The sequence below is a fragment of the Triturus cristatus genome, chromosome 5_1 (assembly GCF_964204655.1).
Source record: "Triturus cristatus chromosome 5_1, aTriCri1.1, whole genome shotgun sequence".
In the NCBI taxonomy this organism is placed as follows: domain Eukaryota; kingdom Metazoa; phylum Chordata; class Amphibia; order Caudata; family Salamandridae; genus Triturus; species Triturus cristatus.
This window is the reverse complement of record NC_140587.1, coordinates 926,602,916-926,626,278: the sequence shown is the minus strand read 5'-3', so window position 1 is coordinate 926,626,278 and position 23,363 is coordinate 926,602,916. Positions and strand designations below refer to the sequence as shown.

At 42.9% G+C, this 23,363-nt stretch overlaps 1 protein-coding gene across 2 annotated transcripts in view; it reads right to left on the bottom strand.

Moving 5' to 3' along the window:
• The window catches only part of ANKH (ANKH inorganic pyrophosphate transport regulator), a 549,424-nt gene that overhangs the window by 118,557 nt on the left and 407,504 nt on the right, over positions 1-23,363 (bottom strand). For both annotated transcript variants that reach the window (XM_085605963.1, XM_085605964.1), the window contains 2 exons: positions 17,435-17,605; positions 16,807-16,941 (listed from right to left, as the gene is read on the bottom strand). In XM_085605963.1, coding sequence (XP_085462089.1) covers positions 16,807-16,941; positions 17,435-17,605 — 306 coding nt within the window. The remainder of the gene's footprint in view (positions 1-16,806; positions 16,942-17,434; positions 17,606-23,363) is intronic.

Below are 23,363 nucleotides of genomic sequence, written 5' to 3'. Positions count from 1 at the left end.
GACAGGCCATACCATAGTATACCATACCATAGCAACACATAACAGACTACACCATACAATACCATACAGTCACATGGAACACCATACCATACAATGGAACGTTATACCATAGCCATACCATACAACACCATACCATACAATAACAGGTCATACCATACCATATTATACAATGACAGGCCATACCGTAGCATACTATACCGAACAATACTATACAAACCATACCATGCCATTCTAGGCTATTCAATTACAGTCAATACCACACCGTACTATATGATGACAGGCCATACCATACCTTACACAGGGTCACTGGAATTATGTGCCAGGAGGCACATTATGCGGCAGGGGGGCACATTATGCGGCAAGGTTAACTAAATTAAGCAACATGAAAGGTCAAATTATGTGGCACATTTTGTGATAGCATTACTTCTTTACATTGTCATTTTTACACATGGTAACAGTTGCCTGGTAAAGAGTTCACTTTATTAGTACCAATTAAACACCCAATAAATAATAAGCTACTGAATGATAACCTGTTAACCTTTGCAAAATCCTTCTGGAGTGCAGGAACTCAAGTTGCTATATTTTATATAACTTTTGATCTGTTTCAGTTAGAAACAATTTGTTGTTAAAACCTGCAGATTATGCAGCAGATGATGGATTATGGCAAATCCATAATTATGTGAAAGTCGCTGTGGCTGCAGACTCACAAAATTCCAATGGCCCTGTCCATACCATACTATTCAATAACAGGCCATACCATACTATCCAATGACATACCATACCAAACCACACTATACCATACTATAACAGACCCTACAGTACAGTAACAAACCATACCAGGCCATACAGTACTAGAGAGTGACAAGCCAAACCATACCATACAATAACAGGCCATACCATACTTGTTTGTATTTCAGCACTGCACTCAGCGGTGACTCGCGCATATTTACCCACTTTCTTTGGTTTCGAAATGAGATAAACAATTCCAGTGAGTGCAGCTGTGCAAGGTAAAGAAGGCGTGAAGTAGGCCCCATGTTCCTTAGCAACAGGGCATGTTGACCAACGCAACTGGTCAACCAAGTGGGAAGATCCCCAATCACGTTCGCACAGACCTGACTAAAGGAGAACGTTTAGCATGGAAAAGGGAAAAGGAGGCGTGTGCAGGACAAAAAAAAGCATAGCTGTGGAAGAGAAAACAGCAAAAAGACTTACCATGTCACCCTGTTCACATGTGGTTTTACCAAGTTTAAAGAAGTTTTAGATGTCAGTGAAAACTAATCTAATGAACTAATTTACTCCAACAATCGAAGACGATTGCTTAGCTGTTGCCAGGCAATCTCGGTGTTGTAAATATATGGACTATTATTGCCAAACTCTGTAGCATCTCAGGACAAAATCCGGAGTCTGTACAGCTGGGATTTAAAGGCGGTTCCTGCAGGACAGCGAACCCCTCAGCGTAAGAAAAACATGTCTTTAAATACAACCTGCAGGTTTGCTGATTCGGCACTTCCATGGGTTATCGTGAACAACGTGAGTGACACAATACGGTATTTTCAGTCAAGTTAATCGAACAGTCAAAAGCACTGAGTGGCGTGTAAATTATGCAAAAATGCAAAACAGAAATAGGGGGTGTGGGACGCCCCCGGTTTAGATGGAGAGCGTTCCCGCCAAAGTTAGCCAACCAGCGACAGTGCGGCACTTGAAATGCCGGCAAACGATAAGCACATTTCCCAAAAGATATCCTCTTGCAGCTGTCTGAAACTTTGATACATATTTTTTTCTGGGCATCCCCACAATCTGCATAAAGGTGCTACAATAACCAATAAATAAATAATAAATCGGGATAGCCAACCTAAATATCCTCGGGGAGCTTTCCCATATTTTGACCTCTAGCCTTTAAATACTTTAATATTTCCAAAATATCTTTGCTATCATTGCAGTCATGTAAAAGGAAATGTCGGGCGTTTAGCGGGCCGTACTGTTCCCAAACCAATGCCTGATACATAGAACAGTAAAACATGTCCGAACAGAGCTGGCCCTGCAGGGATTTGAACCGGAAAGAACAAGATTTATAGTGAGAAGAAACGGTCGGGACGGAGCGTGCAGGGCAAACATGTTTTGAGAATGCGCACTGACGCAGTAACATCAATATGACAGCTAAATGGAATGGAATCTTGGGCTGATATTGAGGTAAATAGTCCAATGAGTTAAAAGCCTGCTATCTGCGATACTTGCACTTTGCAGGTTCCAGCGCAGCAGGGCTCACATGAACTTTTATCATTCCTATGTCGAAAAAGCATACATGTAACTTGGGTAATATGAACTCAGTAATTTACAGTTCTGTGAAAAAACAAAACTGAGTTGGAACGATAAAAAAAAAGAACTATATTTAACGATGTATAAATATTTCACTGAACTTCATATGCCTCAGATTTCTTTGATTTTTATTACAATTTCTTTGGCATTCGCGGTGTACTGTCTACCCTCCATAAATTTGCCCTAAATCAGTCCACTTGCTGCCTGTTCTGGCCTGTTCTCTTCCGGCTAAAGGTACCCAAAAGATATAATTTGAAGAAAGTGGCATACGAAGGGTTCAGGAGTGATAAATAATTTCATGATGATGGACGTGACATAGTGAAGCGTGAGCAATATTTCTCATTTATGGTTTTAATTATTGCTGTCCTTATGAATTCTGACATCTGTGAAAGGTTCCAGAAGAGGGCTTCCTTCCCTTGTATACACGTGGACTATACACAGAAACGGAACAGTAACAACCTCACTGCGAAACCACTCAAGGCCGCATTGCCAATGCGCCAGAAGCCAGTGGTGCTGGAGCAATTTTCATTTTGGGGTGCTGCCATTAATGTTACATCACTGAACTCATAGGAATTCTGATAAACTCAAGCATCCCACAAATGACAAAAAGGGCCGGACAGGGAACCAAAACCGGCCCTGGTAGAGTGCTCGGCTGCCCCCCCACAGGGGTTGTGGGTGCGGCCGAACTGTTTGCCACGGCTGGTTTCGGCCGATTTTGTTACAGCGGCCGATATTGCAGCTGAGCTGCAAATACAGCCCTGTAACAAAATCGGCCCCCAGGGGCCAAAAACTGGCCCCCAACTTTGGTGGCCCACCGGGGAAATGCCCGGTGCCCGCTACGGTCAGTCCAGCCCTGATGACAAATGCCAAAATTAGTCATGCCCATTCTACTGGAGAGTGGTAAGGGTGTAGGATGTAGCTGGTGTTGCATTTTGGAGCCCACTGTCACAAATATATTACAGAAACATGGTGTGGTAGCGCACGGTCAATTACAAACAGCACATTTTCCATTGAAATGACCACTACATTTGTACTCATTAAACTATATAGCGCAAAAATTATAATGTGTGGCACTCGGGTTTCAGTCATTATTTGACATTTGAACATAACCAAATAAAGTTTTTCGATTTGTTTTGATCCTATTAAAAGCCCTTCCTTGTGCTTTCCTGCTTATTTATTTTGAAATATTTGTATAATTCATTTACATGTATTTACATTTTATTGTATGTTAGAAAAAACATTCTACAGCCTTTCCTTTCACACCAGCAAGCCTGTCAGAGTTCACTTTAAACATATCCTCTCACTTTGCAGTCAGAGAAAGGTAAACACCAATCTACCAATCTCCGTGTTAAAAGCATAAGCAGCAATTAGACATAGCCTGACATTTGATCTGTCTTTGAAAGCACAGCAAATATTCGAAGATAAAAACACGAATTAAATTCAGTTCAGTTCAAGTGCTTTATTCAGTTGTAGAAACAAACCATAAAGGCATACAGATGAAAAAAAAATTAATTAATTTTTAGTTCTCATTCACTTTCGGAACGCCAGCATGGTTATTTTGGGGGTGCTGCAGCACTCCGCACCCCTACTTCCAGAGCCTGTGAATGAAGCCCTTTATCTGGACGAGTGATGAGTGGGAGAGAAAGGAAATCATAAACACCTTGACTTCTCAGGTTAAAAGTGTAAGGAAATTATGGTTACGTGGTCGCCTCGCCACCAGAAAGTGAATAAAGACCAACTTCACTTCAAATCCCAGGCAAAATAGTCGGAAGGTTAAACAGTGAATTACGAGGATATGTTTCACTGATGGGTTCTCTGCGGCATGAAATAGACAGAAGGAGCTAAGCTCGAGTTGTCTATGATGTCACTCAGAACCTCGAGATGAACAATATTCCTGTAATTTACTTCTTACCAATCTATAATTTTATGTTATTAGTGGGCCCCAAAATCATCTGTCTCCTCTTTAAACTGCTAGGCAGAGGACTAATGGGGAAGTCGAACGTAACAATTCGTTAACAACTGTTGTTACCTCATAGCAGCGAATTACCAGATATAGACTCTGGCATTCACGCAAGAGACTCCCAGTGAGAGCCATGTATAACCTTTGTATTTATGGAGGTCTAACAAAACTGAAGCATGAGTATGCTTACTAGGCACACCAGGCAGGGCACAAGTCCTAAAAAAAGAAGTGGGGGGACAAACCTAGTCAGGAAGTATGCAAGTGACATCACAGCGTGTGACATCAAGGCACGCAACATCACGGTTAGCAACATCAGGGCGCGCAACATCACGATTCGTGACATCACGGCGCGTGACATCACACATGGCATCACAGGAATTGACATCATAGAAAGTGACATCACAAGCCATGACTTTAAAGAAAGTGGCATCACAAGAAGTGACATCAGATCTAAAGTCCTCACATATATATTTAGCAGGTCTATCATGTGTACGTTTGAGCGCATTGCGAGGATAATAGCACAGTGAGCTATGGAAGATGATATGTGACTTCTACACCTTGCAACCCCCCAGTTTTATGTAACACATCCTTCACATTCATTTACATTTTATATAATTTATTGTACATGTAATATGCACGTGTTGATGACCCCACTCCGTTTAGATCTAGGCAGGAAGAGAATTGAGGATATGGCAAAGCTACGTCCACTCTTATATTGGAGGCGACTATGGTCCACTCCGGAGCTCTCACACTTTGCATTGGGTCTAAAAGATGTGATTGCTCTGGATCGCTTTCACAAAATAGGCTGGCTTAAAGAGATCAGAACCTTACTTGCCAAACTGGACTTGTTGTGTCTCTGGGATTTCCCAGAGTCCACCGCCTTTCCAACCAAGTCTGAACTAAAGCATAAATATTGGGACATGTTATTTTCGTCATCATGTAATGGGATTTTAGCAACTAGCTTGTCAGGCCGGTTCTTGGATTTCAAAACCAGGCCTTTTTGTGAGTTGTTTTGGGACCTAATAGAGAAGCCACTTGATCGGAAACTATACTTCCAATTTAGGATAGGCTCCCTTCCCACTAAGTCAGTCAAAAAAGTCTTTATTCGATTCACATCATAAAAGACATTCTACACATATTAAAAAATTTCAACTACAATACAATTCATATACAATGCAAAACAGACTATAAAACCTTTAAAATGTTACATAAAATAATACACTAAAAATAATCACTGCAAGTTAAAAAATACAATAAAATGCAAATAGGGACGCGCCTTTTAGCCCAAGGACCAAAGAGAATGCTAATTTATGACAGCTAACAACGCAGTTCACGATTTAAGTTTCCTGGCCCTAAGGATCCATGCCCAACTGATAAATTTGGCAACACCAATTACTATGGGTTTTGAAGTATCTGTTTTCAAGATTCTACTAGCAACCTGTGCAGAACGGGTACTCATTAATCTGCAGACAGGTCGAAGCCAGATACGTCTGGGGAGATGGTAAATTGGGCAACAAAAAAGGAAGTGATCCATAGTTTCCGTCATGTCTGGACAAAAGGGGCATTTGTCACTACCAAGAGGACTCCAGCTTTTGTTGAGTCCTCGCAGTGGTAGGGCACCCACTCTGAACTGGTGATACAGTTTACGATCGAGAAACTTCAGGATAGTATCCCAGTAGCTTTCGTAGACAGACTCGTCCTTAAAAACTAGGAAAGTAACAGTCATCGTGGAACCTATAGGGGAAGCACATCTCCTGTTCTTAATATAATTCCAGTACGCATCCTTAAGGACCTTTTTTGCCGGGAAGACTTCTGTATCGGGGTTAGCCCATAGGTCACGCATCCCGAGATCAAACAACAGGGTTTTGATGCTAGACAACCAGGGAATCCTATGCGACCCCTCCAACCCTTTGATCTCCAGGAGGGCTTTTGCATAGTTAGTTAGTTCTATACCCTGCCCAGTCCTCTATAGGTTGAATTCCCAGATCATATAATAGGGGGATGCGCGGGGTAGATTGGGGAAGCCCGATAGCTGACCAGAGGAATTTATTCTGGGCGGTCATCAGCTTAGACAAGTTATTGAAACCCCAAATCTCGGCTCCATATAAAATTGCAGGTAAAATCTTCGAGCCATAAATCTTCATGAGAGGAGCTATTGGTTTTGTTAATGAGTGTTTGTGCTCTTTCAGCAAAGCTCCTCCCAATTGAGCATGCTTGAGAGCGAGGAGATTCAGCTGGTGGGACCAGCTGCATGTCTCGCTAAAAGTGACCCCAAGATAAGTAAACACTGCCGTTTGGGATAAGTTGACATCACCCAGACACACCTCCGCCTTAACCCGCCGGGGGCCGCGAAACACCATAAACTTGGTCTTCCCAACGTTTATCTCCAGCTCATGCTCGCGGCAAAAGGTCTCGAAGCGAGACAGGGCAAGCTGCAGACCCTGTCTCGTCTTCGAGACCAAAAGGGTGTCATCCGCGAACATGAGCAGGGGAATCTTCATTCCTGCCAAGGTAGGTGCATCAGTAGGGCTATTTAAGAAGTAATCTACAACCCCATTGATAAATAATGAAAACAAGGTGGGAGCGAGTACACACCCTTGTCGGACACCTTTGGATACTTTAAATCTGTCAGTCAGCCCCCCGGGTTTACCCCAATGGACACGGGCATACGTATTTTTATGAATGGTGACCAGAAAAGAAACCAGTTCTTTTGGCATGCCCATATCCAAGAGTACTTTCCATAACTTGTCCCTCGGCACAAGGTCAAACGCAGACCTTAGGTCTACGAAAGCCGCATACAGCTTGCCTCCCCCCAGAAAAACAACCTTCCAGTACAGGAGTACTACCCTGAATACTTGGTCCAGGGTCCCAGTGTGTGATCGAAAACCTGCCTGGAGAGGAGACAACACATCCGAATCGGACATCCAGATTTGGATACGACCCAGAACAAGTCGGGCTATAATTTGTTGTACTGCGTCTATTAAAATAATAGGTCTATAATTGCCCGGGGCAGAGCGATCGCCTTTCTTATAGATCGGCAGTATCTCTGCCCGAGCCACGAATCAGGGACAGCAGCACCACCCGCAAGGGCATTAGCCAGCAGGGTCAGATATGGGATCCATGCATCTTGCTCCTGAATAAATAAATCGGCAGGGATACAGTCTGGTCCTGGGGCTTTGGCACTCTTGATTGATCGTAAGACTAGCTTAACTTCACCAGGGGAGAATTTTAATGTGTTTTCAACACCTGGAGGATAGAAGATCTGCTTGTCCGACGGAGTACCAACCTTAAACTGTTCCTCAAAATACGCTACCCACTGTTGTGGTTCTACTTGATTAGAGGGGCGAATATCTGAGGGGGAATTACCCCATTTAAGGAGGTGCCAAAATTGGACCATGTTGCGGTCGTGGCATGCTTGATATAAATCCCTCCAACGATCTTCATCCCAGTTTTGCTTGGCCTTGGATTGGGCGGTTTTGTAAGCAAGTCTACATTTTTGGATGGTAGAAAGAGAGCCAGATTTAATGGCCTCTTTCAGAGCACATTGGGCCAATCTACAATCCTTGTTGTACCACGTACATGGCCTCAACTCTTTACCCCTGCCAGTGGCAGGAAGACTTTTCACAAAAAAGGATTTAAGCTCAGCAAAGAGTTTGTTATGGGTGTCCCGGATATTTTCCTTAATCAGATTTTGAGATTCCATTTGATTAAGTGAGGCCAGGGTACTATTAATTAATTTTCTAATGGCCGCTCGTGAAAGTTCACAAGTGGCGATTTTCGGCCATCTCACCCTTCTGAGATCATTGGTAAGGATGACATCTATAGGGGAACAACCATCCGAGGATGTGGGGGAGGCTGCAAAGCTGTTATCCTTGATACACAGTACAAGGGGATTGTGGTCGCTCTCGACTCTGCTTACTACCTCCATGTCGTCTATGAGCGGCCACAAATCCAAACCGACTAATATGTAGTCAATTCGGCTCCCTGATCTCCCATTGTCAAAAGTCATCTTCCCCATCCTATCGGATTTGGTTCGACCATTGACTGCTCTCATGCCCTGATTTAAACATAAGCCCTTCATGAAAAGGGCAGCATGAGACCATTTGCTTACTGGTTCCAACTCCAACATGGGAACACCCCAAGTTGAGTCTTCTTCCTCGGTGAAGTCCCCATAGTCGACCCCCAAAGGCTCGAAACAAACATTAAAATCTCCAGCCACAATCTTATTAGTGAACATAGGAGCAGTCTCTAAATAATTCTCCAAGAGATGGCATGTGGGAGAGCATTTGCCTCCCGGAAGACCTCTTACATAGATATTAATAATAAGGAGGTTGAGGCCGCTACGGGATTTAACCCTAATAATCAGAATATCAGAACTATCAATTGGAACCTCTGTCACGGTGACACCTTCGCATTGACGGACCCAGGTGGTTAAGCCCCCCATGGGTCTGCCTCTGTGACTCTTAATAGCAGGTTTGTAGAAGTTCAGGAACCCTGTACGAAAGTGGGGAGACAGTGCCCAGGTGTCCTGAAATGCCCATATTCCAAACTCATCAACAAAGTCAGCCCAATCAGGAATATCAAGCCTTGACCCCAGCCCTGCTATGTTCCAGGAGCCCATTTTTAGTAAAGACTTTTCAGCCCTGGTTCCAGCTGATTGACCTGGGACAGACTGGGGGACGATCGTTTCAACAGATGGTAGCAAGTTAAGACCAGATGAATTAATCAAACAGGAGCGATCTTTAGGGGAGGGTGTCATAATGATAATATCCTGGCTCAGATGACAAATCGGACCCATCAACCCTGGAGCAGGCACTGAGATGTGTAAGGACAGGCACTAAGTCTTTTACATATAAATGGGACTCATCCACGAGTAGCAAGTGCCACTACTGTAGGTCTGAGGACGAAACCATTTCCCACATATTTTTTGTTTGTCCGCTATATGTGGCTCCACGCCGAAAATGGCTGAAATCAGTTTGTAATTCTCTGGGCACACGGAGCTGTATGCCTGCACTAAGAATTTTAGGCTCCGATTGTGGTCCTATTATAGCTATTGCTGTTGCCAAGTTTCTGGGATGGGCATGGGCCATTCGCACTCGCACTCGCACTATAAAATCCTCTGCTGTTGGTCTAATTTAAATATTGATGTCTTATTTAAGCTGTTATGCGAGACGTATAACTTTTATCAAGGTTTTATTATTGTTTTGGAGCTTTATTGGAATTTAATACTATTTTTATATTGTTTTAGTGTAAATGTTTTTTCGATAATGTTTTGTGATGTATGTCGTATATGTTTTTAGTGCTTTTATGACAATTGTCGAATAAAGCTTCTAAACTGGTTGATGTAAAGCGCTCTGACACTCTGCATTGGGATGAGTAGAGATATACAAGAAAAAATAGTGGTACTTAAATTATTTCAACGCCTCAAGGGAAAGTAGGCTCCATATAAATGCAATTTGTTTGTAAATACTGGGCAAGACCAACACATCTGACATTCTTACAGTGCATGCATATCTCCTAAACAGGAACTGAACACAGTGAAAAGCTGCCTCTCTTGAGTATGTGTGAAGTGCTAACAAGGTGTGAGACTTTGTTTCCCCTACGCTTCATTTACATCAGGTGTGAGGTGCCTGACTGCTCCCAGCCAAGAGACTGGAACTAAATGAGGCCTGATGGCCCCTCAAATTCGGCCTTTGTTATGGGCCCAGCAGGAGTCTTAAATAAGAAAGCCCCAGCCGGTCCCGCCTGCACGTTGTTGCTTATGCAGATAGAAAGCAGACAACGTGCAGGCGCTGCTGAAAGTGTCCCGGTGTTTGGAAATTACAACGGGACGAGTTCAGCACATTATTCAGTGGGGCCCAAATTCTTGGCAGGGTGGACGGCGTTCACCCTGTGAAAATAGTGGTTGGACGCCGTCCATCCCCGTGTACCCCCGACTTGTGCCCTAACACCAGGGATATAAACCATAATATTTATCAATGTATGAATGAAAGGCCGCACCTCAAAATATATGTGGATATAAACCCATTACAAAATATGAAAGTTAGGAGCATAGCAATAAACTGCTCAGAATCAGAATACACCCGTATGACTTTGAAAAATGTGTAATGTTTATATCACCTACGATAAGTTATTTCCCATGTATGCCGTGGTACAACCTTTAGCACTTCTGTTGTTTCAAGGTACGCCAGCCTCTGACGTCACAGTCTGTAAAACGCATCCCCATAATAGCTCCACCCACTAGTAGATGCTGAGACAGCCTAGCTTGTATTCCCCGATGAGCAACTGCCATTAAGAAGGCAATAATTGGTATTGTTACTATTAACCAGTATATGTTTAGCGCACAATGTGCCATCATTAATAATTTTGTCGTTTTAGTCCGGGTATTTATTAGCTTTTATTTATTGAGCTTTGTATAAGGCAAATCTGACCCGGGGATATCAGAGAGCTTTACATGGTTAGCACAGAAGCAGTTACATGAGGTGCAAGTGGCGTACATAAAGAAATAAAATACGTAGGGGCAGAGTTACAAGCCCCTTGCGAGACAATTACGCCGCCTCTGCGTCACTTCTGTGACGCTGCGGCGGCGTAAACCATGCGCCATGTTGCGCCTTATTTACAACGTGACGCATCTAGGGAGATGCGTCACGTTGTAAAGCCCTGCGCTACATTAAAATGTATGCAGGGTGGGCGTTCCGTCGCAAAAAGCCTCAGAAAAGTGACGCAGTGAAATCTACAAGATTTCACTGAGCCACTTTTCCGACGCTGCTGCGTCAAAACCCTGCGCCTGCTTGAAGCAGGCGTAAGGCATGACGCAGCATGTTCGGTATGGGCAGCCCCTGTGCATTGCTGGAGTTGCGTTGTGCTTGCGACACGACTCCAGCAATGCGCCACCCTTATACCATCAGATGCGTCACGCATCTGTTTATCCTTGCGCCACGATGCGCTGCATTGTAAATGCGGCGCATCTGTGGTGGCGCAAGGGTAAACTTGCGTGACGCATCTTTCCTGGTGCATCCCTGCTGATTTGCAGGGATGCGCCAGGAAACATAAATCTGCCCCGTAGTGAGGTAGATATGGAAGCATAGCAGCAGTTACACGGGGTGCATATGGGGAGAGTAGGAAAGAAAAACATAAAATACACAGTGACGCTATATAAAAGAGAATTGCACTTGAACAACCTCAAACAAAACACATATAAAGTAAGATATAGAATTATAATGCCTTTTGGGCTTATCTTGACAGCAGCCTCTATTCTGCTGTACGTCAGGTGGGTGCTTCCCTCTAGGTTATTTATGTGACTAGTAACCATTATGTTATTAAAGCACTGTACACCAGAGATCAGAGGAGTATATGGACCTGGTTCGAATTTCACTAAAGGAAAGGTCCTTGGCAGAACACATTTACTTGCAGTTTATTCTTGAATATACCTTGTTTGACATTTTCGTCTGGCCTGGGTGGCTTGGTGAAATCCATTTGGTGGGTCTCACAAAAGGGAAGTATTTGCTGTCTGGGGCAAACATTTGCGTTTTGATGACCCACACTGGCAAAAGTCACTGTCCAGTCTTGCCAGCACAGTCAGGAAGGCGTGGCTTCAGCTGCCATGGCAGACGCTTTTACGTGGCTTGGGTCAATAAACTGAAGAAAAGCCTTTGATACGATGCAGAACTTTTGTACAGTTTAAAAAACACAACATGCAGGGAAAGGGAAAGCATGGTAGAACCATCATCTTGCTTCATGTAGTCGTACTAGCCATGATAGTAGCCTCATTATTTATAAATATGGCGGCTTTGCATTAAAAACATAGAAATATATATTCCAGCACGAGTTCTGGGCCCTTAGAAAGGGGAGCCCTGAGGAACAATGATGCCTCTGCCCCCCCCCCCCAATTTTGACTGGCCAGGCTTCAGTTGCATGGGATTAACTCCATGCAATCAACATTCTGATACTGCTGTGAACTAATGCACACACAACAATTAATGGACAGAATGTTAAACAATGTCAAACATTCACTTGATTAAAGAGATCTGGATTAAATCCATCGTTTTTTTTCTCTCCATGCCATTCCAGTTTAAACCAAGCCATATGTAAATTGGCCGTGACCCTGCTCCCCATGGGAGTGAATATTTGATTTGTTCCACATTTCGTCCATCATTTGTGTGTCATTTGCTTTCTTGCCTTAAGTGCGCCGGGTATGCCCAGACGTGGGTCCCAGGCTCACTGTACCACTGGATTCAAGCTAGCCTGGCTGATGAGGGGTGAAACCCCAAAACCGGTCATAAGAAGCTTGTTTCTGGTCCAGGGAGCAGTTTCCCCTGGGACATACCAGCAGGTGTCATTGTCCCCTCCTGGGAAAGAGACGCAGCGGTCCCCTCTCTGTGGGTGGAAGCGCACAAGTCACTTCTGTGTGCCAAGCCTAGAAGGAACTGAGTGGAAAAGACCAGGCATTGAGAAAACAGTTCACACAGGCTCTTTAAACAGACATGGTGGGATTCAATTACGTAATGTTACACTATTCGTAATCATGCTCCAGCTGGGCAGAACAGCTCTGTGTTCTGTATTTAGGTAATGGAGGACCAGGTCTTTAAGACTTCTTAGTAAGATAGCTGAGTAGGCTGAGTTGCTTCTCCCGGATCTGCCGTCATAGGTTTCAGTCCAGGCATTGGCGACTCAGACTTTAATCCCTGTGATGTTCATAAAATGACCACGATAAATTAGGTAAACACGATAACCACAATTATAATTTGTGGGGTTAGAGACCTAGAGACCTAGCAGTTTGTTGGGAACGGCACGTAAATTGTCCTTACAGCTATTTCTTTACAGGTTACAGTTCTTGATTTTGATGACCAGGTCAAGGCCATTGTTTGTTCCAAAAACAATCCCATAAAGTTTTCGCTGTGAAGTTATGTAGCTGTACTCTGTTATTTAAGTGTCATATTCAGAAGTACACTGGTCAGCAAATGCTTAACACTGCCTAATCCACAAATATTGGAGATATGAATCATACTGTTGTGTATTTCTCAGCCCTTAGTGTGAATCAGCCGCGTCACTAGGGTTGGTGTCACCCAGTGCGGTAACTCATGGTGACGTGCGGTCCGCACCCTCCCCACCCCCTAGTGACGCCACTGGTGTGAATGACTGGATTCTAAACAGAGCTTGTGAACTACTGGTGCTACTTCATACATTAATTCCAGGCAGCTCTGGCTGGGCTCCTCACAGCCTGTCAGAGAGGCTGTGGAGACAAGGAAGCAAAGGTCTGAAGGTGATGGAGGAAGGGCACAGAGAGTGGTGGGGTGGGTGGCAGGAGGCCAGGTAGTTGGTTTACATTTGGGAAAGGGAAGAGAGGCAATGTTATGTAGAGCTCTACCTTAATTCCTCTTCCCAAGTGTATCAGTTGTAAGCAGGGGCAGAGGATTTTGGGGGCAATACATAACATACAATTATAGATGGGTAAAAAGTAAGTCACAGGGATGTATTTCTCCTTAGTGTCCTGAGTGACATGTTAGGCAACTTGAGCTCTGCTCTCGGTGTCTATTTGATGTCTTGCAGTGATTAATTGTTAAGCAATTAAGTGCCAGGGCTCTAGTCAAGAGGCCTCTGCAGCTTGCAACACCCATTGCCACTGCCAGCGTTGCCAATGACAGTACCTACACAACTACTAAACAGCACACTGCTACAAGTGTGACAATTCAGACTATTACAGGCCCCCATAGCTATAAATATAGCTTGGGCGGCAGGTATTGGTTGTTTTTAATGCATACTGAATTATTAAACAATTGCTGGTCTGCTCATCTCTAAATTATACAAACAGTGCCATCATCTGGGAGCTGTCATAAGTGCTGATGTTGACAGTTAAGTGCCGGTTCAGAGCATCAGAAACCACCAGCTCAAATTAAGCACTGATCGAGCTGCTTATTATGTCACTTAGAACCCCGCGGTGAAAAATCCATCTATAATTCTATATATTAGGAGTAATAATTAGTGACAGTAATATGAAAAAAAGATTAATTAGGAGAATGGTTGCTAATAATAGCATAATCCCATCACTTAACTTGGGACTTCATTTGTGGTCAGAAACATAAACCTGCAGCCAATTTTCTGAAAAAAGCAGCAATTTCTCATTAAGGAAATCACCATTTGTTCCATACTATCCAGGTTATTGAACATTGCTTATCGGGTAAGAATATTTTCCTACAAATCAGGTGTCTTGCATACTGGGGCACTAGACTGTGGGGTCAGACAGGTGTGCTTAAACCGCCCTACGGATGCTAACTTATTGACACCTGTCCTAATGATGACCCCAAGATTTGTGACCCTGGGTTGTAGCACTGACTGAGGAAAAGCAAACCACTTACATTTATTTGGTCTAGCTCTCTCTCGCTGTCCATTTTTGGGCTTTCTCTCAGTAAATTACTGTTCAGTCATTTATCTTTTTTGTTGTGTTATTGTTTTCCTGATTATCCAAAGCATCTATTGTGATTCTGATCACTGTGCCATCTACAGCAAAAATACAAATCAACACTTTTGAGAAGTTAGCTCGCAAGGCAACCCAGACTCTCCTCAGTCTGAGTTACCCGGAATTGTTCTCAGTTTAGCTGTTCACGGAAATTGCCAGCTATGTCACCTCTGGCTCTCACTTGGATCCTATTTCTCCCAGGTTGTTTCTGGAATTATATGAACCACTCGTGAATGTGTGCAATAGGTCTTTGTTGCATGCTCATGATCCAGATGTGCGGAAAAAGGCCATTATTGTCCATCTGCTGGAAAAGCTCAATGCCAATCCCATTGTTCTTTCCAGCTTTCAGCCAAATTCATTGCTGCCTTTTTCGATAAAAATTCTAGAGAAGCATGTCAACAGACTTATTTCAGATTTCCCGGAGCAACATCGGCTTTTAGATTCCATCCAGTCTGGGTTTTGTCCGACAAACAGAATAGAAACCTCTCTGGTGCCGGTCCTTGATGACCTTAGGATGTCGGCAGATAGAGGGCAGTCTGTGGCACTGGTGCTATTAGATCTATCCGCTGTATTCAATACGGTCTCATCCTCCATCAAGCTGGCTAAACCGGCAGAATTGGTGATCTGTGGGTCTGTGTTGCAATAGTGTAAATCCTATTTTAAGGGAAAATTCCAGGCTAATTTTCTGACACCCTTTCAATCAGAATTGAAGGTGGTGAATCAGGGGTCCCTGAGGGGTTTGCACTCATCCCCACTCAATGTTTATATGTGTCCATTGGCCAAACTGATAAGATCGTTTGGCATAAACTGCTTATATTACAGTGGTGATTACCAGTTGGTTATTTCTATGGCCATGGACGCGATACCCCTTGATACTTTCCATCTTTGCACAATGGCAATAACCATCTGGTTAAGGCAAAATGATTTCAAATAAAAATGCAGAAAAAACTGAGATAATGTGGCTAACCAACAACAGAATTTTTAGCCCATTTCCCCCGGATTTTGGCCTCCATCTTGGACTAATGTCCCCACCCTTCTGAGGTGGTACATAACCATGGCTTTTTGCTGGATTCAAGCCTTTCCATTTCCAATCATGTTTATCACTTCTACGCCACCTTCTTTTTTCTGCTTTGAGTACTGCGGAAAATGTTGCCACAGCTCTCATTTACTGTGCATCTGCTGGTGGTTCAGATGGCCATTTTGAGTTGGATGGACTACTGCAATGCTCTCTTTCTGGGCTTCCCTACCGGACTCTTGACAAGGCTTCAACATTGGCAGAATGCCGCAGCCCAGTTGATGTTGGGTCAGCATCATTATGCATATCCATCTGTTGCACTGGATTTCTTGCACTGACTGCTAGTTGCGAAGAGGATCAGCTTCGAATCATTTGGCTGTGTCCACAGAGATTTCTATGATATGGGGTCTAGCTGTTTCAAGCAGAAATTTTACCAATACTCCTCCAGCAGAAATGTAAGATCCAGAGAAGCCTCTTTATTGGTGGTCCCTAGGTTTAAGCGAGAATGCTTAGGAAGCGGTCCTTTTCTTTTACTGCTGGTAAAATGTGTAACTCACTCCCAAACCACACTGCGTAAAACGCAAGATCATTTACCTTTCTGAAAGGAGTTAAAATCTGGCTTTACACATAATAGATTCCAGTTACAGATTACCATAAAGGTCTATGCTCTAGCAGCTGGACACGTGTATTAGTATTAGAGTGTGCAAGATCTATTAACACAACATAGCACTAACATTATCGAAAAATTCTCTTTGCATTGTCTATATGGTCTATTTGTTTCCAACTTTTCATGATCCAGTGTATGAAATAAATGCATTGTTAAATCAAAATAGACAATTGTGGCTTTTACCCCCCAAAACGATATAATTTAAATGTTTCATTTTAGAATGTATACTTTCCAGAAGATTAGCAACTGCTTAATGTATAACAAATTCAACTTGTATAATGAGTCCAGTTTCCCTTCAGTTTCACTTATAACTGGAGAGTATCCGATGTTTCATCTAGTATACAGGGAAGCTCTTTCTTCCTATACCTTGAATCCTGGAGACCCATACATACCTCTGTGGCTGCACTGCTGCCGCCCAGGTCACGGGAGACAAAAAGGTTGACAATCGGCCGACTGATCCGCTGCGTTGCTAAGATTAGCGCCAGAGGCCACCAAAAACTCAGCATCTTCCTGATTGTAGCATCTCCCTGCACAGTAAACAGACACACACCAGTTTCAAACTGTGACAAATAGAACAAGACACTATGCACTTGGTAACTGACTGTTCACCTTTCGCATGCCAATCAATCGATCAACTCTACACAGCAGAAATGTAGATATTTCACTGTGAAACTAGCATTCTACTCTGACCTAATCACCAGCAGAACATCAAGCAAAGAATGTGGTGAAGGAACTTTTTACATCACACTTGGTCAACGTATGGTACAGCTCATGGCTACAAGGAACGCTTTCCCAGCTCGGCCTGCTTTCGTTAATGGCCAACCAGATTGACTTAGTTCTCAATATGTTCTCGTAAAAAAAACAATAATTATAATTTTATGCAACTCAATCCCATATATTAGCACACATACACAGGTTGAAAAGGATATTCTGGTCAATTTTCTGATGAGTTTCTTGTTTGCAGAGTTTCAGCAAAGGTCTTTTAGTTCTCTCCCCCCTATGAATCAGAATAAGACATACCCCCATTTCAGGCCCGCTGTGGTCAGGGATGAGGTCATGAATATTCTTGTAGTAGCCTAGACACAATGTGGTGCACCGCACGAGCGCCCCCATGTACAAGGACAGGATAGGGATAAGAAGAGGCTCCACACATTCGAGGTGGCTGTGAAGCAGGATGGCCACAAACACCACCTGAAAAGCAATGCGGGAAAAAAGGAGGTTAAGCAGAAGAATCTTAGAAGCAGTCGCACCAATCTGCAGCAAATCTATACAGTAAATCTGATCATTCAAGTACAACTAAAGCAGGGATCTCAACCTTTTTTTATAATAAGAGCTATGTATGTTCAACTAAAATCAAATTTATACAGTGAAGTTGATAACTGAAGTACAACTAAAGCAGGGCTCTCAGCCTTTTCTATAATAAAAGCTATGTATGTTCAATTAAAATCAAATTTATACAGAAAAGTTGATAACTGAAGTACAACTAAAGCAGGGCTCTCAACCTTTTTCTTAACAAGAGCCAGGTATGTGCAATTAGAATTAAACTTATACTGTAAAGTTGATAACTCAAGTCCATCTAAAGCAGGGATCTCAACCTTTTTTATAATAAGAGTTACGTATGTTCGATTAAAATCAAATTTATACAGAAAAGTTGATAACTCAAGTTTCAACTAAAGCAGGGATCTCAATCATTTTCATAATAAGAGCTACACATGTTCAATTAAAATCAAATTTATACTGTAAAGTTGATAACTCAAGTCCATCTAAAGCAGGGATCTCAACCTTTTTTTATATAAGAGTTACGTATGTTCGATTAAAATCAAATTTATTCGGTAAAGTTGATAATTCGAGTGCAACTAAAGCAGGGATCAGAACCTTTTTCATAAAAAGAGCTACGCATGTTCAATTGAAATCAAATTTAAACTGTAAAGTTGATAAATTAAGTGCATCTAAAGCAGGTATCTCTAACCCATTTTGTAATAAGAGCTAGGTATGTTCAATTGAAATCATCCTGAGTATTAACATAAATTATCAGTGCTACAACACTGACCTCTTCAGACAAGATTCTATACATGCCATTGCATGCAATATTACTAGCACTGGCCACCTTAGTGCATCAGAGAAGGTCACTAGCAATAATGGAATGAAAAAGTGTTATCTATTTTCATTTTGAGAGCCTCTACAAGACATAGAATTAATACACGCAAAACCCCAGGCAACTACATCAGTAATAAGGATCCTCAACACAGCATAAATTACCATTTAACTAACAACCTTAAATATATTTTTTCTCAAAACATCAGCTCATCATTTTTGAAAATATACATATTTCACTTTTAAAATACATCTTTTTCAGTTTTGAGAACATACCTAATTCATCCAAACAAAAGGTTTTTATTTACTAAGTGGGCCTGCACATAGTTGAGCTACTTACAGGTTGATAGAGAGCTACCAGTGTAGAACCTTGTGCTAAAGCTTCTACAACAGGTTTATAATAGTACAAAGTAATAAGGGGTTAATATTGTGTTAGAGCCTGACGTAGTGGGCCCTACCGGTCATTAAAAGCCCGCTCCAGCATCTTTAACAAGGGAGCGGGCCTTTAATGGGCAGCAGAGCACACTACGGGGGGCTCTAAGGCTATTGGAATATTCCACCCGTTGAAGGCAGAATGTTCTATTGTGTAAAACAAAGGCCTCACAGTGTCAGAGGGGGTTGAAATCCCCTCGAGCTCCGTGAGGCCTTTGTTCACAGCAACAGCTGTGAACAAACATGTTGCTGTGAACAAACATGGACATTGTTGCTGCTCCGGGCTTCTACCAGCCATTAGATGCCGGAGCACTCCATTGTCCTCAATGGAGAACTCAACATTGCAATGCTCTAATTAGCGATTAACACTCTTTAGTTTGCAGCTAAATTAATTATGGGCTCAACATAGCACGGTTGTTTTCACTCACTTTGTACTTGAAATGATATCTAGATAATGTGCTTGACACCTACAAAGCGTAATAACACTTCCAGAAGGTTATCACATTAACAGCTATACCAAGTGGACAATGGTATAATATGTAGGGGTGTGCGAAGTTGATAGCCTGACAGCTCAGGCTTCAGCACATTTTTAAAAATGTAGGGAGCTACACAGTTTGGTTGGCTATCTGTGCTTAAAAATAAAATGGATGGTAGTTTTTGAAACCCTTTCTGGCAATTGCAAAGTTCTTCAGCTACTGTTCCAGCTGATGTATGGGTCTACCAGGGCAATTGGGGACACCTTGGCAGATGTCTAACTCATCTCCTCAGCTGAGCCATATCCCATCTGGCCTGGCCCACCCGCCTACCCACACATGGAGCTTGCTGGTATGGCCCACCTGAACCTCGTTGAACACTCCACCCACCATCATGTTTCATGATACACAATGCTGCAATGGCCCAGATATCATAGCAAGGAAACTAACATTGTGCATGGGAGGATGCAGCCTTAAATATGGAAATATTTCTGCTAAGATTCCACACAAATTGTCTTGGAAGGCATGCCTAACTATGTATCAAGTGGTTAGAAAAAATTCAAAAACGATTGCTATTCCCAGTACATAGAAATCTGAAAGTCAGGTATATTGATTTGGCCATAACTAATGAGAGGCCCCTCCCCTTTCTTAACAATGGTAACAAACTATTAAAATATGTGCATCTGCATGTATAGTTTATGCTACTACATTTCTCAGTTTAAAAAAGAAAACAGATAATCATTTGATATTCAAAAATATATACCAGAGAAAAGTAAAATAGAGTCCACATTGGTCTTTTATGTTTACTAGAGCAGTCATTAAATTGTGACTGATCAACTTGTCTACACCGTTAAGACCTTGTAGAGTTAGATTTTGGAATTCAAATGCATTATTTGCACTTTAAGATTGCTGCCAAATGACCACCTCTTGGGGTCTTATAATGAATTCAATAACATAACGTGCCTTTTGAAGCCATCCTAAGTGTGACATATCTCAATGTAATGTTGTACTAAAGTGGCATTTGGAATTCTTCAGCTAAGCCTGCTACAGCACTGGGAGATGTAATTTTAAAGTGTTTTTTCATTGTTTTTGTTGGTAGCTCTGACCTATGCAGGGACACAAAATTCTGTTCATCACATTCTGTGTTTCACCGTTGGAACAAAGTTCAATGTAAATGCCTTGCATTCATGTGAGAAAGTGTTGGCAATATTAGTGTATCTACATACAATTTCCACATTCGATAAGCTCAAGACATGCAGCAGACCCAATTGTTATCTTAGTGTCTCTTGTTGGGTGTGGTTGGTAAGCCTGTGCCGGCTCTGGCAGCACACTGTTCCTTTTAATTTTTTAATGGTCTCATTGGCACTATTAAACTTCCTCCAGTCCTTATGATGACCCACTGATTGACATCAAAGGGTTGAAATGTCAACTTTATGCAAGAGGTGCTAAAATTGGTTATTTTGACAGGTCAAAATGGCAGTTTAAACCTGCACACCCAGGTGGCAGTGGCAGGCCTGGGGACTAGATTTTACAAAGCTATTTTAGGGGGAGGCACAATGAGTGCTGCAGCCCACTGGTTGCATTTCATTTACAGACCCCAAGCATATGTAGCGCCATATTTTAGGGATATACCAGTAAATCAAATGCGCCAATCAGGTGTGTACCAATTTTAACATGTTTGAAAGAGAGAGTCAGTAACCACTGGTTAGCAGAGATAAAGTGTGCAGACTCCTGTGGCCCACAAAAACGGGTTCAGCAAGAGAAGGCTAAACTCTGGAGGGATACCACACAAACGATGGTCATTTCCAATGATTCCCAATACTTGAACATTGAAGTGTCTAGTGAAGTGTTCTGAGTCACAGTTTTCAAATGTGTGGTAATATGAATACTTAAACCATCTTTGTGGCACCCTTTGTGGCCTTGAGAGGCCTACAAGGGCTATCATTTATACCTCTCTGAAGGTATCGGCTCTAGTTTTGCATTCTCTGCAAGCAAATAATATGGTATTTAAATGGAAACTCACAGCTCTCTGGCCAGTTCGTAATGGGACTGCATCTTGTCACATTCCAGGATATAAGTTCCATCTCGTCTTACTGACGCCTTTGTTCTTCTGAAGGCTCAAGCTGCACAGTGGCCTTTTAGAGACATTTCCAAACAACACATTTTGTGGTGAAGAAGATCAATCTGCAATTTCGTGATGCTGATGAACCAAATTAGTAGAAGAAAGTATAAAGCTGTCTTATCAAGAGGAAGTTAATGACCCTTTGTTGGTATCTTCAAGGGCATGCGGGGCTTGGGGCATAGCTGGAACCTTGCAAAGATCCCTACTGCCAGCTTCCGCGCACCAGTCTCAAAGATATTTTATGCCCTGCTAAGCGCAGAAAGAACAATTGATGGACAGAATGCAGAACAATGTAATACATTCACCCCAGTACAGAGATCTGGGCCTAAATCATTTTTTTGCTCACCATGTCATTCCAGTTTTAACCCAGCATATGCAAATCAGTCTTGACCCCGTTCCTCATTCGAACTGTCCAGCCCGAACTGCCAGGCCAGGTCCTTGCTGGACTGGAAACAAGCATCCTAGGACTGGTTTCGGGGTTTCATCCCTCATCAACCAGGATAGCTTGACTCCAGTGCTTGTTTCCAGTCCAGGGAGGACCTGGCTTGGCAGTTCGGGCTGGACTGTACCCACAAGGAACAGGGTCAAGACTGATTTGCATATGGCTGGGTCCAAACTGGGAGGGGGGGTGGTGAGCAAAAGAATGATGGATTTAACCCAGATCCTTGTGACTGGGGGGTGAATGTTTGCATTGTCCAGCATTCCATCCATCAATTGTTTCTTTTGCATATGTCGCCCTAAGTGAGAAGGGTATGCCCAGACGTGGGTCCCGTGCTCACTACATGTAAAGATGACTTATCAGGTGACAGCTTGTAGATAAGTTATTTATTTAGTTATAAGGACGACACACCAAACCAGGTGGGCTCAGTGCGAATGACAAAATGCCTCCCAACTGTAATCAGCAACTGTCATAAACTGTCATAGTAGAACGTCCAGCTGTCAACATTCCAGCTGGTGAACAGCCACGCGCAGGGAAGGGTAGCGCGCGGGAGAGGGGAGGAAGAGAGAGAGGGGGAGAGCACAACAAGGTTAAGCAAAAGACACAACACATCTCCTTCCCTTATGTATTATCAGATAGAAAAGGAAAGAAGAGAAGGATGGAATACAAGCCCAAAAAATATGTAACTAGTCGCATATAAAGTCTTTGTATTTGCTGGGTTTAACCAAGCTACGACCAAATTTACTGGTGCTGGCCACTTCTTCCAAGGTGTTTCTTTCCGACACAAGTTCATGACCAGATGCCTGGCTGTCTCTTGACTCTAAAGAGCTACTAGTAGCACTAGTGACAGGATCACTCTTCTCATCACTGGGCTCCACAACGTCTTGGTCATCCACAGATGTGGTAACACTAATATTGCCAGGGGATGATTCAGAGGCACTTGTGCCCAGCTCTCTGATCTCACCAATGGATTCAATGATGTCACGTTCCTGACCGCCCCTTGTACCTTGCTTAATAGATGGTGAAAATATGCTATCACCTTCTCCGTCTGATTCGGATGATTCTTGGCGCAGCCATCCGTACTTGTCTAGCACAACCCTCTCTTCCCCTACATCCTTCTCTTTTCGTTCGGTAGTGTCTTTTTGGACAACCTCCATCCTCGTCGCCAAATTGTAAAGATGACTCATCAGGTGACAGCTTGTAGATAAGTTATTTATATAGTTATAAGGACGACACACCATACCAGGTGGGCTCAGTGTGAATGACAAAATGCCTCCCAACTGTAATCAGCAACTGTCATAAACTGTCATAGTAGAACGTCCAGCTGTCAACATTCCAGCTGGTGAACAGGCACGCTCAGGGAAGGGTAGCGCGCGGGAGAGGGGAGGA